Source organism: Macaca thibetana, chromosome 11 (assembly GCF_024542745.1).
Source record: "Macaca thibetana thibetana isolate TM-01 chromosome 11, ASM2454274v1, whole genome shotgun sequence".
NCBI classification, from domain to species: Eukaryota; Metazoa; Chordata; class Mammalia; order Primates; family Cercopithecidae; genus Macaca; species Macaca thibetana.
The window spans coordinates 96,483,970-96,500,626 of record NC_065588.1 but is presented as its reverse complement, the minus strand read 5'-3'; the positions used below and the strand labels follow the sequence as shown (position 1 = coordinate 96,500,626).

At 42.3% G+C, this 16,657-nt stretch overlaps 1 protein-coding gene across 2 annotated transcripts in view; it reads left to right on the top strand.

The window, feature by feature from the left end:
- Positions 1–380: 380 nt before the first annotated feature.
- The window catches only part of BLTP3B (bridge-like lipid transfer protein family member 3B), a 117,262-nt gene continuing 100,985 nt past the window's right edge, over positions 381–16,657 (top strand). The window contains exons 1-2 of one of the 2 annotated variants that reach the window (XM_050750113.1): positions 381–667; positions 14,994–15,139. Coding sequence is in view for 1 of the 2 variants with exons in the window: in XM_050750111.1 (XP_050606068.1) it covers positions 624–667 (44 nt within the window). In the remaining variant the exon portion in view is untranslated. The remainder of the gene's footprint in view (positions 668–14,993; positions 15,140–16,657) is intronic. The other variant, XM_050750111.1, reaches the window with a different exon arrangement.

Genomic DNA, 16,657 nt, shown 5'->3' with positions numbered 1-16,657 from the left:
GCAATGAGCCGAGATCGCACCACTGGACTCCAGCCTGGGCGACAGAGCGAGACTCCTCTCAAAAAAAAAAAACAAAAGCAAAAAAAAAAAAAAAAAAAAAGTCTGAGGAAATGAAAAAGGGAAGTAGGACGTAGATAAATCAGCCACGGATCAGCGATGGAGGCAGGAACAACATCAGCGGAGGAAGGAGGGAGGAGGGAGCATTAAGGCCAAGACGGTTGGTGGATTGGGAGTCAAGGGCCTTGTGTCGCGATGTCTAAAAGGGACACTGGCGCCAGGGCCGCAAACCTCCCGCCCCCGCCCAGAGCCCGCCCAGAGCCGGCGTTGGCCCCGCCCGGCCTCGTGCCGGCCCCGCCTGGAGCCGCCCCGCCCCCGCCCTCCCCCGAGTCTCTTAGGTGATGCTGCAGCCAAGATGGCGCCCGCGGCGGCTGTGGCGGCCTGAGCGCGATGCTCCGGGTTCTCGGCGGCGGCTGTGGCCTTGGCCGGGGCCTCGCGTCTCTCCCGGTCGTGAGCGATCAGCGCCTCTCCTGTGGCCGGGCTAGCCGGGACAGAGAGGAGACGACCACGAAGAGAGGAGGCAGTGAGCAACAGGACGAGAGCGCGTCGACTCCAGCCTCGGCACCATGGCCGGGATCATCAAGAAACAAATCCTTAAGCACCTCTCCAGGTCAGTGAGCGCCTTGGACGTCGGCGCCAGTCGGCCTCCGCCCCAGCCGGCACTGGAGTCAGCCTGCGGCTTCGGGGGCGGCGGCGCATGGCGGCTGTGCGGGAGGCGACCTTCGGACTTCCCCGCTCTGGCCGGGGCAGAGGTCGCGGCCCCGGATCTCGTCGCCCCCGGCGCCGGGGGCTGGCCTCACGAGTCGGTCCCTGACGCGTCCTGCCCCCGGGCGGGGGCGCGGAGGAGCGCGGAGCGTGGCTGGCTGGGATCGCTCCCGGCGCGGCGTCTGGGGGCGTCCCGGGTCCGCTCTGTGTGGTACTGCGCGGAGGCTGGTGGTGGCCTGGTGTCACCCAGGTGCCTGGTTAATGTGCGGGGCTGCAACTCGAGCTCGGTGCTCGTTCCCCTTGGAGCAGAGCGGTTCCGTTAACCGAGGGCTTCTGGCGCAATGTGGACTCTTAGTGGAGGCTGTGTTCTCAGTAAAACGTTAACCTTGTGATTGTTCTTCTGAATTCCTCCCACCTTGGCGTTCCCGCTCTGAGGCATCAGAGGGTGTGCCTGTTTGCACAGTTAGGATTTGTTTTAGGTAAATAAGCAGAGTTCGCAGCTTTGGCGAGTTCTTTCTGGAGTCATAAGACCCACATCATTCTTACTGAACTTTTTTTTTTTTTTTTGGTTTTTGCTCTTTTTCCTCTGCAACTCTAAAATTCAGGGAGTTAACATCTGTGGTGATTAAACCCAAGACATGTCATTCTCTCCATTTCATAACGCGATTTTAGTCAGAAACATGACTCAGTAAAGCTGGCAATTTGTTACTGCTCTTGGCTTCTCCATGTTTGTCTCAAGGCAGGCTAAATGTAAGATCTTGTTCCAAGTTGTTACCAGCGAACTCAAAGCGCTTGGTTAGGATACCTTTCTGTTCTATTTGTAAGTTAATTTTAACTGATTTTGGGAAGACACTTGGTATGATGATAGACTCGTATAGTAACCATAATTCTTGATTCCCCAGATTGTCTTATACCACAGGTTATATATTGGGAACAGAATTACTACTTGTGTGATTCAGCAAATATTTTCCTCACTTATAATATTGAATAAGATATAGCACTTTTTTAAAAAAGTAGCAAAGTATAGCAGCGTGTGTGTGTGTATGTGTGTATGTGTGTGTATGTGTGTATATATATTTAGTATTTTTTAATAGTAGAGACGGGGGTTTCACCATGTTGGCCAGGCTGGTCTCAAACGCCCAACCTCAGGTGATCCGCCCTCCCGGCCTCCCAAAGTGCTGGGATTACAGGTGTGAGCCACCACGCCCTGCGTGAATGTATATTTCTTAATGTTACCACTCATTGGAAAGTTTCTTTTAAAATTATATATATGGTCCAATTCTGAACTATCTTATTTTGGAAGGTTTTATCTATTTTTAATTTATGTCCTCCAGCCTTTCTCATACCCAGCTCCACAAGAAAATTCAGATCTGCAGAAAATGATTTGAATGCCTATTTTCTCACTCGTCCAAGGATGATGCTGCATAGCTAGTACCACTCTAGATGCTTAGAAGAACAGTAAATTAAATCAACAAATAGTGCATTAGAGTTTAATTCTTTTATAGAACTCCATTTGAGAGAGGCTCTTAAAAATTAATAGCATGTATACCAAAGTATAATAACAAAATTAAGAACAAAGATGTAATGGCTTACTGCATGAGATAGAAAACACCCAAATATTGAAAATTGAGTCCTTAGGACTAATTTTTATTTTATTATTTATTTACATCTTTTTTGAAATGGAGTTTGGTTCTTGTTACCCAGACTGGAGTGCAATGGTGCAATCTTGGCTCACTGCAGTCTCCGCCTCCTGGGTTCAATCAATTCTCCTGCCTTAGCTTCCCAAGTAGCTGGGATTACAGGCATGCGCCACCACGCCTGGCTAATTTTTTACTTTTAGTAGGGACAGGGTTTCTCCATGGTGGTCAGGCTGGTCTCGAACTCCCACTCTCAGGTGATTCACCTGCCTCGGCCTCCCAAAATGCTGGGATTACAGGCCTGAGCCACCGAGCCCGGCCCTTAGGGTTAGTTTCTAAATCTTTATGATTTCTAATAGCTGTGTGATAAGTAATGTGATGAGGATTTTTTTGTTTTTTCAGAGATGAATTTTTGGGACGCTTGAATTTTCAGTTATTTCATATTTCAAAACATCCTTAACTCAGGTGACTAAAGAGTATCAAATTCTTATTTTTGGTTAATAAGTTAATCTTAATGCTAATTGCTGTCATCTCCTAAGAGAAATAGTTATTCAGAAATCTAAAGGCAGCTCATAATTGACAAAAGAAGGCAAGTGTTGTGATAAAGTACAGTTACTCAGTTAGGAATGAACTTTTGAAATTACCTGGTTCAAGTTTAATTTTGTGGAGTATCCAGTAATGAAGATGTCACTACATTGACCTAGTGGTCTGGGATCCAGTAGAATACAGTTTACCAGGAAATAAACATACTACTTTCTAATACTAGACATCACATGAGGCCTGTGTATGCAACCCATTGCACCTTCTCAAAGGAGACCTTTCCTGACCAGAGTTTAAAATTGTGAGCCCCCATACTGCCAGTCCTCTTGCTTGTGTTATTTTTCTCCATAGCACTCATGCTTGTCTGTCATACATATTTATTTCTTTATGTATTTATTTGTCTTTCTCCACTTGAATGTAAACTCTATGAGAGCAGGCATTTTTTTCTTGAGGCTGGCATAAAGTGGATACTCAACAACTATTTGTTGCTTGAATGTGGATACATAACATGAATGAGCTTACTTTCTCTTACATTGCTCTTTTTTTACTGAGGCAAGACTACTGCCAACTTTCTTACAGATTTGGTAATGACCAGTTTCCCTGTGGCTTTAGAAGGCAGTGAGTAATTGAATCATTAAATAAATGTGGTGCCTTTGGAGTCCTGGAAAATGACCTAGTTTTTATAGGGGTTTATGTGAGGGGTCTTCCAGTAAAGAAATGACCTAGTTATTGTATGGGGGGAGGGGTTCTGCCAGTAAGGAGGAAGACTATGAACCAACATGAGAAAGAGCACTCACTTTTAGCCTTGAGGTTGAAATCTAGTGCAGTTGCAAGATTAAAACCATCTTTGCCTGTAGGAAGGGACTTGAGAAGCTGGTATATTGGGAAAGTATGAAAGAGGAATTGTTCTTAAGAGATTAACAAATGCTTTAAGTCAATGCTGAACTATTTGAGAACTGTACATCTATATACTTGTTTCTTGCCTAATACTTTGTATTCCAAGCGTCTCTTGAGTTGTTAATAAAAAGTTTATCTACTTGAAGAATCTGAAATGAGGACAAGGAGTGTGATGAGGGGGCAGGGGGAGGTTAGAGTAGTGACATTTTTCCAACGTGAAGCAGGAAAAGCTTTTGAAGGAGAAACTGCCCCGATTTTTCAAACTGTAATAGGACTGAATATATTTTGGGAAGATTTTCTAGGAGAGTAGTTTTTCACACGGGAACGGAAACTTCTAAAGAAAAGTCGTAGCAAATGTGAGAAAGGAAATAAAAGCAGAAGCTACCTTTCAGCTCAAGACCTTAGTGTGTGTATGTATGTATGTGTATACACAGGTACACATGTGTGAACAGGCGCTTGCAAATTGGCAAAGTGGACGTATATTTAATTAAGCCAGGACCTGAAAAGGGGTACAGACGCTGTCCTCTCCTTCACTCCCTTAGGCTGAGGGCATACTCTGCTCTCCACAAGAGTTGGGAGAGAGTTGACTGGGCAGACATACACCTCACCTGGAGTCATTATATAGTTTAAAGCAGCAGTTGTCAACCAGGGTCAATTTGCCTCCTAGGGGACATTTAGCAGTGTCTCGAGATGTTTTTAATTGTCAAGACTTGGAGGGGAGGATAGTACTACTGCCATCTAGTGAATAGAGTCCAGGGATGCTGCTAGACATTCTACATTGCACAGCATATTCCCCCACAACAAAGAATTATTTGCCCAAATGTCAGTAGTTCCGAGATTGAGAAACCAGTTTAAAGTGTACAGGTGTGTGTCATATGATTGAGCTAGGGTTCTGTGCTGGTAAAGTTGTTTTGCCTGCAAACATCAGAAACCCAATCTATTTAAGTAAAAAGGGAAATGTAACAGAAAGCAGAAGAATATCTGAACAACCAAATTAAGGAAAGAACAGGAACCGGCCAGCTCCTGGAATCTCTTTGGAAGAGTTCTTGGACCTTCCTCTTAAAGTAGCAGTAGGGTTTTTTTTTTTTTTTTTTTTTTTTTGAGACGGAGTCTTGCTCTGTCGTCCGGGCTGGAGTGCAGTGGCCTGATCTCAGCTCACTGCAAGCTCCGCCTCCCGGGTTTACGCCATTCTCCTGCCTCAGCCTCCCGAGTAGCTGGGACTACAGGCGCCCGCCACCTTGCCCGGCTAGTTTTTTTTTTTTTTTTGTATTTTTTAGTAGAGACGGGGTTTCGCCGTGTTAGCCAGGATGGTCTCGATCTCCTGACCTCGTGATCTGCCCGTCTCGGCCTCCCAAAGTGCTAGGATTACAGGCTTGAGCCACCGCGCCCGGCCATCAGTAGGGTTTTTTAATCTCGGCACCATTGACATTTTGAACTAGATAGTTCTTTGTTGTGAAGGTTGTTCTGTGCTGTGTAGGATGTTTAATGTCTCTAGACATTGCCAAATGTCCCATGGGAGGCAAAATTACTCCTGGTTGGGAGCTACAGCTTTAGAGTGCTGGCCTATCTTCCATAATTCCCAGTCTCTGATCTCTCCTGTCAGGTTTCAGAATCCCGAGGGAGAGCCTTTGTAACCCAATTTTGTCTATCCATGGTTCAATTAGCAATGGCAAAGGGTTGTACAGCAAAAATATGGTAATGGAGAGAGCTATTTTGAGTTAGGCTTGTTGCTCCATTTGTCATCTGTAATAGGCACTGCACTAAATTAGATTTCCAAAGGCCTCATTTGCTACGTTAAGGAAATTGAACTTCATCCTGGGGGTGAGGAGTGACTACTAATAAAGGTAAGAGGGATATGCTCATAAAAGCAGTTTCATTTTTGAAGTCTAGGGTTTAGGAGCAATATCTGGGGTGGAAATACGGAGTCTACAAATGGACTTTGAGTAACTTAAGTAGAAAATGGGGCCAGGTGTGGTGGCTCATGCCTTGTAATCCAATCACTTTGGGAGGCCAAGTCAGGCGTATCACTTGAGCCCAGCAGTTTGAGATCAGTCTGGGAAACATGATGAAACTCTGTCTCTACCCAAAATACAAAAATTAGCCAGTCTCATAACCCAGTCTCAAAAAAAAAAAAAAAAAAGAAAAAGAAATTCATTATGGACAGTCGGAAGGGTTAAACACGTACAGGATTTTGTGTCTGAATGGCAAAGTGATGAGAAGGATTAGAGTGCCTCACTTTATGTTGATGGGATAGGCTACTAGATTGAGGCTATATGAGGAAGGGGAGGACAGGGCAGCAGCTGATAGCCTGGAGAGAAAAGGAAAGAACTATCAAAGGACTGGGAATGCTATCTAGGTGGAAGAGTAATGGAGTAAAAGAATGAGATAATTGGAAGGATTGGAGATTTTGTCTGAAACTGCCACATTGAAGTTTAAGATTTTAGAAGTGAAGTAGATCTGGTTTAGGAAAAGCTATCAGAGGCTGGGCGCCGTGGCTTACACCTATAATCCCACCACTTTGGGAGGCCGAGGCTGACGGATCACCTGAGGTCGCGAGTTCAAGACCAGTCTGACCAACACGGTGAAACCCTGTCTCTACTAAAAATACAAAATTAGCCGGGCGTGGTGGCACATGCCTGTAATCCCAGCTATTCGGGAGGCTGAGGCAGGAGAATTGCTTGAACCCGGGAGGCAGAGGTTGTGGTGAGCCAAGATCATTCCACTGCACTCCAGTCTGGGCAACAAGAGTGAAACTCATCTCAAAAAAAAAGAAAAGAAAAGAAAAGAAAAGAAAAGCCATCTGATACGGCCATAGAAGTGAGTTGCTGAAGAAAAGTTAAGGTGCATATAATTGGAGATCAATACTACTAGGTCTAAAATCTTTCCAGTATTGACCGTTCCTAAAAGGAAATGCAGTGTAGCTTATTTAGTCTGCCAGACATTATTTTTTCAAATGCTAACTTCACATCATTATTGATAGGCTATTTGTATCATATACTTTTATGGTAAAGCTCAGTAAATAATTTTTGAGAATTTATGTATTTCAAGTTTTTGAGCACATATATGTGTGCTCAACATATATATTATATGTGTGCACATATATATATTTATGCCCACACAGTGGGCATTAGAGATACAAAGATGAGTAAGACATGGCTTCAGTTTGTGGGAAGCTTCAGTGATTCCTATTCTAACATAAGAAGCATGAGTAGGATCACTAACTGTAACCTGTTTCTAAATTGGACTACTTGTCTGGCATTGCGGGTGATGTGAAAAAGGAAGAAAAAAATAAAAAATAAACTGTTGCCGTATGAAATTTGTGAGATTTTGCAACTGGGAAAAAAAACTGATTTAAATATTGTTTTTTGGATTATCAATTTACTTGGGTAGGTTTGAAGTGTTGTTTTTGTTTGTTTTGTTTTTTTGAGACAGAGTCTCGCTATTCCCCAGGCTGGAGTGCAATGGAGCAATCTCAGCTCACTGCAACCTCCACTTCCTAGATTCAAGCAATACTCCTGCCTCAGCCTCCTGAGTAACTGGGATTACAGGCAGGCACGACCACACCCAGCTAATTTTTGTATTTTTAATAGAGATGGGGTTTCACGATGTTGGCCAGGCTGGCCTCAAACTCCTGACCTTGTGATCCACCCACCTTGGCCTCCCAAAGTGCTGGGATTACAGGCATGAGCCACCGTGCCCAGCTGACAGTATTCATTTTTAAGTAATCTCTAATAATGTGGATTTTGACACTGTATATACTAGTTGCTTATTTAAAATAATTTAAAGAGTGCCTGCCTTGTACCCGCTATTGTACCATACTGCTGGGGATGTAGCACTTCACACACTAGGCAAAGATTCCTGCCCTCGTGGAGTTTACATTTTAATCAGAAACAGATAGTAAGTACATAAGTAGGTGAAATACATAGTACAGTATATCAGTGTGTTAATGAGAAGTACAATAAATTGGGCATGGAGTTTGCAATTTTAAATCCGGTGATTGGGAAGACTTAATTAACAAACTAATATTCGAGGCCGGGTGTGGTGGCTCACACCTGTAATCCCAGCACTTTGGGAGGCTGAGGTGGGCAGATCACTTCAGGCTAGGAGTTTGAGACCAGCCTGGCCAACATGGCGAAATCCTGTCTCTACTAAAAAAAACCCGAAATTAGCCGAGCGTGATGGTGCGCACATGTAGTCTCAGCTACTAAAGAGGCTGAGATAGGAGGATTGCTTGAGCCCAGGAGGCAGAGGTTGCAGTGAACTGTGATAACACCACTACACTCCAGCCTGCAGAGTGAGACCCTGTCTTAAAAAAAAAAAAAAAAAAAGAAAGCAATATTTGAAAAGAGACCTGAGAGAGATGGTGGGAACAAATGCAAAGGGTCCAGAGCTGGGAACTTGTTTGATATTTTAAAAACATATGGAGGCCACCAATATAGGTGGAGAGAGTAAAGTGAGAAGAGGAAGATGCGATCAAAGAGAAAACACGAGCCAAATCATGTGGGACCTCATAGTGACTTTGACTTTTACTCTGAGATTGGAAGCCACTGGAATGCCTTGAGCCAAGGATCACTCTGGCAGCCATGTGGGAATTAAATAATAGGAGCACAAGGGCAGAAGCAGGAACTCAATTAAGAGACGTTAACTATTCAGGTGAGAGAGAAATTGGATTGAATGAAGGCAGATGCAGTGGAGTTGTTAAGATAGTCAGGTTCTAGATGTATTTTGAAGATAGAGGCAGGATTGACTGACAGATAAGATGTGGATTGTTAGAGAAGAGAGCAGTAATGGGTGACCATCCAGAGTTTTTGACATAAGCAACATAAGCAACGGAAAAGGTGGAATTGCTATTAACTAAATTGGAAAATTGGAAAAGACTGCAGGAGGAGCAGGTTTTGTGGGCGAAGATCAGGGGTTTGTTTTGGATATGTTAATTTGGATGAAAGTTAGTTTTTTTTTTTTTTTTTTTTTTTTTTTTTTTTTTGAGACAGAGTCTTGTTCTGTCACCCAGGCTGGAGTGCAGTGGCGCAATCTCAGCTCACTGCAAACCCTGCCTCCCTGGTTCAAGTGATTCTCCTGCCTCAGCCTCCCGAGTGGCTGGGATTATAGGCACCCGTCACCATGTCTGGCTAATTTTTTGTTTTGTTTTGTATTTTTAGTAGAGATGGGGTTTTACCATGTTGGCCAGGCTAGTCTCAAACTCCTGACCTCAAGTGATCCACCTGCCTCAGCTTCCCAAAGTGCTGGGATTACAGACCTGAGCCACTGTGCCTGCCCAAATGTTAGATATTTAATTGGAGATGTCTTCCTTTTTATTTGTGATCTAATTTAGACTACATATGTTTTAGTCTGACAACAATGGAAGTATGTTTGTGGCTATCCTTTGGCTTATGCAATAAATAATTACTGAGAAGTGAATTGTGTGTTGAATTTTCAGGGGTGGATTTTTTGGTATTGGGGTTTTTTTTTTCCTTTTAAGTGCATGTACTACAGTAGTCCTCCTCCATGGGCAACACATTTCAAGACCCCCAGTGGATGCCTGAAACTGCAGATAGTACTGAACTATATGTATATTGTGTTTTTTTCTTTATGTACATCCCTCTGGTAAAGTTTAACTTATAAATTAGTCACGGTAAGAGATTAACAAAAACTAATATGGAACAATTATAACAATGTCTGTATATTATAATAAAAGTTATGTGAATGTGATCTCTCTTCCTCAAACTATCGTACTGTACCACAAGTAACTGAGACCATGGAAAGGAAAATGTTAGGTAAGGGAGGACTGCTGTATACAGCAGGTGTCTTTCTCTTCATATTAATTTCTAACTAAAACTGGATACTGATTCTTCTTGGGTGCTTGGTCTAGGAGATGTTGCAACATTAGCATGCAAGAATCCTGGAATCAGAAGGTATTTGTTCCTATCTCAGAGAAGGAAATTATTAAAACATTGACATTTGTGACTTGTCCAAGGTCTCACAGATAGTGTTGAATGGTAAAGTCACTGATCCAGTACCCTTTTCATTTGATTTTTCTATGCTACCTATTAGGGTATTTCCTACTCACCCCCACCCCACCTTAACTACTTTATTGCTTTTGTTTTTACCCAGCTCTCCACACCACTCTTGTTTTACCATTCTGCTGCAGTATCCCTTAGGAGATTCTTTTATGACTTGAGAATCATTTGACTCTGCAGTCCTTTGAAGTTAGAGGAACATAACATTTTGACTCAGCATTTCTTGAAAGTTGGGGGATGTCTCAGGCCATTCTGTGTTGCTATGAAAGATTACCTGAGGCTGGGTAATTTATTTTAAAAGAGAGGTTTTATTTATTTTTTTGAGACAGAGTCTCGCTCTGTCACCCGGGCTGGAGTGCAGTGGCATGATCTCGGCTCACTGCAAGCTCCGCCTCCTGGGTTCATGCCATTCTCCTGCCTCAGCCTCCCGAGTAGCTGGGACTACACGCACCCACCACCACGCCTGGCTAAAGTTTTGTATTTTTAGTAGAGACAGGGTTTCACCGTGTTAGCCAGGATGGTCTCGATCTCCTGACCTTGTGATCCGCCAGTCTCAGCCTCCCAAAGTGCTGGGATTACAGGCGTGAGCCACTGCGCCCGACCTGTTTATTTATTTTTGGGACAGTCTTTGTTGCTAAGGCTGGAGAACAGTGGCACAGTCTCAGCTCACTGTAACCTCCACCTTTCAGGCTTAAGCAATTCTTATGCCTCAGCCTCCTGAGTAGCTGGGATTACAGTAATGTGCCGCCATGCCTGACTAATTTTTGTATTTTCAGTAGAGATGGGGTTTCACCATGTTGGCTAGGCTGGTCTCAAACTCTTGGCCTCAAGTGATCCACCCGCGTTGGCCTCCCAAAGTCCTGGGATTACAGGCGTGAGTCACTACGCCCGGCCAAAAAAGTTTATGTATAAAGACAAGAGGTTTATTTAGCTCATGGTTCTACTGGCTGAGAAGTTCAAGAGCATGGGGCTGGCTTCCAGATAGGGCTTTTATGCTGCATGACAACATAGTGGAGAAGGTAAGGGGAAGCAGACACTTAAAGAGGGGAGAACCTGAGGGATGTCCTGGCTTTATAACAACCTACTCACGTGGGAACTACTTTATTTGCTGTGAGAGCTTATTACTGCAAGAACAATACCAAGCCATTTATGAAGAATCTGCCCCCATGACCCAAGCACTTCCCACTAGGCGCCACCTCCCAACACTGTCACATTGGGGATCAGATTTCAACATGAATTTTGGTGGGGACAAATAAACCATATTCAGACACTTGCAGGGAAACATAATTTTTCTTTTTTTTGAATAATCTTCCTTTTTTGCAATATTACACTTTGCCTTAGTATTGCAGTTTAAACACTTTTTAAATAAGTCGATCTGTTATTTAATATGTGTTTTAAATTCTGCATATTGTATGCTTAGGATGAATAATTTGTTAAAATTAAATATTGGTATTTAACAGTGGGTATGGCTGGGTGCGGTGGTTCACGCCTGTAATCCCAGCACTTTGGGAGGCCAAGGCGGGCAGATCACCTGAGGTCAGGAGTTCGAGACCAGCCTGGCCAATATGGTGAAGCCCTGTCTCTACTTAAAAATACAAAAAATTAGCCGGGCATGGTGGCGCATGCCTGTAGTCCCAGCTACTCAAGAGGCTGAGGAAGGAGAATCGCTTGAGCCCAGGAGGTGGAGGTTGCAGTGAGCCGAGATTGTGCCACTGGACTCCAGTCTGGGCAACAGAGTGAGACTCCACCTCAAAAAAAAAAACAAAGCAGTGGGTATTAGTGGCTGGAGTTTAGTTTGAATGTAAGTTACAAGTAAAAGGCTTTTGGTTATTTTCATAAGTGAAAATCGAGTAGTTATATTAAAATCAAGTTGTTCAAATAAAATTGAAGCCAGTATGATTCAGGATATAATTTGTTTGGTTTTTCCGACATTATATTCACTAGTAGTTTGATTGACAGTTGATTGACTTATTTTAAGATTATTCCCAGCCAAGATGAATGTTGTGTATAAACTTTGAATTTCCATATTAGTCATCAACTAGGTTGAATTTGAACTTTATGCATATTTACTCTTTTTCTTTTTTTTTTTTTTGAGACAGAGTCTCGCTCTGTCGCCCAGGCTGGAGTGCAGTGGCCGGATCTCAGCTCACTGCAAGCTCCACCTCCCGGGTTTACTCCATTCTCTTGCCTCAGCCTCCCGAGTAACTGGGACTACAGGCGCCCGCCATCTCGCCCGGCTAGTTTTTTTGTATTTTTTAGTAGAGATGGTGTTTCACCGTGTTAGCCAGGATGGTCTCGATCTCCTGACCTCGTGATCCACCCGTCTCGGCCTCCCAAAGTGCTGGGATTAAAGGCTTGAGCCACCGTGCCCGGCCGTATTTACTCTTTTTCTACCCAGAAATACTACTAAGAAAGAGGTCTGGCTTCTTTTTACCACTGCCAGTATAGCATCAAATGTTGTTTTCCTTTACTGTTGTCTATTTGTAAATCTTTAAAAAAAAATTTTAATAAATTTAAAAAATACATTTTTTAAAAGTTTAAATTATTTATTTATTTATTTATGTATTTTTTGAGACAGGGTCTTGCTCTGTCACCCAGACTGGAGTGCAGTGGCGTGATTATAGCTCACTGCAGCCTCGACTTCCCATGCTCTAGCAATCCTCCCACTTCAGCCTCTTGAGTAGTGGGGACCACAGGTGGGCACCACCATGCCTGGTGAATTATTGTACTTTTGATAGAGATGTAATTTTGCCATGTTGCCCAGGCTAGTCTCAAACTCTTGAGCTCAAACAATCCACCCACTTTGGCCTCCCAAAGTGCTGGGATTACAGGCATGAGCCACTATTTGTAAATCTTTTGTGTGTACTTTTGTTGTTAGGGATGAGTATTTGGGAATAAACTTCACGATACCAGAAAATTCAGTGATTTTAAGGTTTGGCAAAAACTATATATATATGTATGTATGTATTTTTTTAAGATGGAGTTTCTTTCTTGTCGCCCAGGCTGGAGAGCAATGGCACTATCTCAGCTCACTGCAGCCTCCACCTCCTGGGTTCAAGTGATTCTCCTGCCTCAGCCTCCCAGGTAGCTGGGATTACAGGTGCCTGCCACCGTGCCCAGCTAATTTTTGTTTGTTTTTAGTAGAGACGGTTTCACCATGTTGGCTAGGTTGGTCTCGAACTCCTGACCTCAAGTGATCCGCCTGCCTTGGCCTCCCAAAGTGCTGGGATTACAGGCGTGAGCCACTGCGCCCAGCCCAACTTGTTACTTTTGCTGTGCTGCAACTTTATATATAACTAAAATGCACTATAAAGAGGGGCACCCATAAAATGTAAGATTTATCTTATTTTTTTATTATTCCTGTTGGTAGATTATTCATTTCTACCAGTACTTAAGGAAGGTTCTGTAAAATATACAAATAAAATTAAGATGTAGGAATGTCTTCTGGAAACAGTCTTGTAGATGGCTGAATAAATAGAATTCAGAATAGATAATGAGTCTTATGAGAGTCACAAGCAAAATGCTATGCAACCTTAACAGAAAGAGACACAGTGAAACAGAGGCGGTCTGAATGTCAGAAAAGCTTGTAAAGAAGTGAAATAAGGCCAGGTGCGGTGGTTCACACCTGTAATCCTAGCACTTTGGGAGGCCGAGGCGGGCGCATCACTTGAGGTCAGGAGTTCAAGACCAGCCTGGCCAACATGGTGAAACCCCGTCTCTGCTAAAAACACAAAACAATTAGCTGGGTGTGGTGGCGCATGCCTGTAATCCCAGATACTCAGGAGGCTGAGGCAGGAGAGTCACTTGAACAGTGGAGGCCTCAGTGAACTGAGATCATGCCACACTGCACTCCAGCCTGCGCAACAGAGTTAGACTCTGTCTCAAGAAAAAAAAAAAAAAAAAAAAAAAGGACATAAATGACAGCTTGAGAGTAATAAAATAGTTATTAAATCTGTTTTCCTGAACTAGGGCATGTATACAAAGGAAATATTTAAGGCAAATATCCAGAGAAGTTAAGGGTAATTTTTTAGGTCCTCCAAATTTGGCTGTAATTTTATTTTCCAATATTACAATTTTCTCCTTTTTTTCTACCCATCTTTTGTTGTCTTATTCCTGCAACCAAATTGTCTGCATCTCTTCATAATAGGCCTTCATCCCTCAGCTTTATTTTAGTAGTGCGTTCTCCATGGGCAGCTTTAATGAGGCTAATCATTGGCCTCCTCCATTTTAAAACTCCTTTAGGTCTTAAAGCATATCCTGTTTGTTTTATTAAAACAAATGCTTTGTTTTTTGTTAATTGTGTGGATAGTCATCTCTTGAAGGGCAGAATCGCCCTGATAATGTTTTAGAAGCCAGGGACTTTGCTTGTCTTGTTCACCATTGTATCTTTAGCATCTGCCACAGGACTGCAGTACATAGTAGTTGTTCCAAAACATTTTTAACCGACCGGAGAAATAAATTTGTACTACTTTGGCCTCCATAGAATACATAGAACATAAATTGGTTGCCCTGAACACATTTTTGGCAGGTTTAACTAGTTGACTCTTATCCAGAAAATTTAGATTAAAAGCTTTTTTCCCCCCACGAATACTATAATTTTCCAATTTATTTTTGAGTATATAGATATGGCCTATTGCTGGATATCTCTTTGGTTTGTGGATTGTTTTTTATGGGTAGCTTTATGCCTCAGTATTCTCAGTGAAATGAGAATTACAATTAAAAGTGGGGCTTTTGGTACTTAAACCAATTTGATAATCTGTATGTGTAGATTGCTTGCTTTGTAGATTGCTTGTCTTAATTCATTTCATATAATGTAAATTATACAGTTCAGCCTTTGTATAACTTCTGCGACATAGTATCTCATTTTTGTTAATTGACAGTTTAATATAAAATTAAAAAGATAATATGAATGTAATTGGGTAGTAGTAATAACAGTGATAGAGAAAATGAAGAAAATCCTGAATGGTTAATTCATCTTAGAATTTAGGCAGTGTGCCTTTAGTTAATCCAGTGTGAAATGCAACTGTATTTTTTTTCCAAAGTGCACCACAGCTAAATTTTTTTTTTATCATCATTCCTTTCCTCTTCCTTCCCTTAAACTTGCTCCCTTCTGTGTCCCCTGTGTACCCATTCCCTGCAGCGTTCCCTGCTGGCTGTGGTGGAGATTGGTGTGCTGTGAATTGCATAATCACCCAAATGAGTACCAGAGGAGTCTAAGAAACCCTGGCAACTGACTGCTTGCTTTCACCAGGAATAGGGACCTTTTTCTGAATTTCCTGCCCTCAGGTAATACTTCTATTCCCCATCCTTTTTTTTTTTTCCATTCTATAAATGCAAGCACTTAATATGCCCGGCATAAAGATACTTTGAGAATATTTTCTTACTGTTTTAGTCAGATAGCTATTTCATTTTCTTTACTGTGTAGCTAGAGGCTCATGTAATTCCTCTCTGAGTGTCTTCTTTCTTTTTTTTTGAGACAGAGTCTCACCCTGTAGTCAATGTCTTTTCTAACAGATAAGGTTTGGCAACATACTTAAAGTTATAACCATCTCTTCCTGATGTTGCAAGAGAGTTTTGTAACTTCCTGCCAGCTATTTGGAAATAGTAGTTAGCATTTGATCTACTTTTAAATGAATGGGTAAGGCTTCTTAGTCTAATGTAATTAGTGAGGTACAAGGTTCTTTTGATAAAGAGGCTGTTTTGAATAATTCTCTCATTCATCATTGAGGGATTTAAGAATTTATTTTGTGTATTTAATGTTAGTTATAATCTTTATCAAAGAGATTGAAATAAGTCTCACAAACAGCAGTGCAAATGGGATTCTTTTTTTTTTTTTTTCTTTTTTGAAGCGATTGGAGTGGTGGGGGGATAAGGTGTTGCTCTGTTGCCCAGGCTAGGGTGCAGTAGTGCAGTCACTGTTCATTGTAACCTCAAACTCCGGGGCCCCAGTGATCCTCCTGCCTCAGCCACCAGAGTAGCTGGGACTATCGGCACGCACCCCATGCCTGGCTGAGTTTTTAAGTTTTTATAGAAATGAAGTCTCACTATGTTGCCCAGGCTGGTCTCAGAACTCCTGGGCTCAAGCAGTCCTCCCACCTAGGCCTCCCAAAGTGCCAGGATTACAGGTATGCACCAGCATGCTCTGCCAGGATTCATTTTTGAAGAGTTTAAGGGTTTTACCCCATTCTCTTCTACCCTCTCCTCTCCTTTTAAAAATTTCATTATCAGGGATAGCAGTTACATTATAAAACCAAGTTCTTGGAAATGGTGCTGAATTTCTTTCAATTTAGGACTCGGTGAAAAACCTAGAAACTCATATCTCTGAATACTTCTAATTCTTGGGAAATTTATCCACATAAATACTTTGAACTTCCAAAAGTCTTGTGATGAATTGTTAATTAAATGCCACAAGTAGAATTGTGCAACTTATTACACACTTACCTAAGAGTAATGGACAATTGATAAACTTGTTGGATGTGTTGGATGTATGCTAACTAGCAATTGTATAGGCCTAGTGACCTAAATATTGTTTTACATTCTTGTCTGCATTGATTCCATGCTTTCCTTTTGGAATCTGGATCTCAAACAGAATTGCCAAGGGAAAGGCGCCAAGCTTTAACTTCAGGTAGAAACCTTTGAGATTCACTTTAATATATTAATAGTTAAAGTCTTTTACTGTTTAAAATGGCTTTCAAGGATGGTTCTGATTTTGTGTATACCTCTAGCAAATCCTCTGAGACACTTGCTCATGAAGTATAATCACAACTGTAGCCCTTTGTTTTTTCTAGATTATACCTCCTTAAA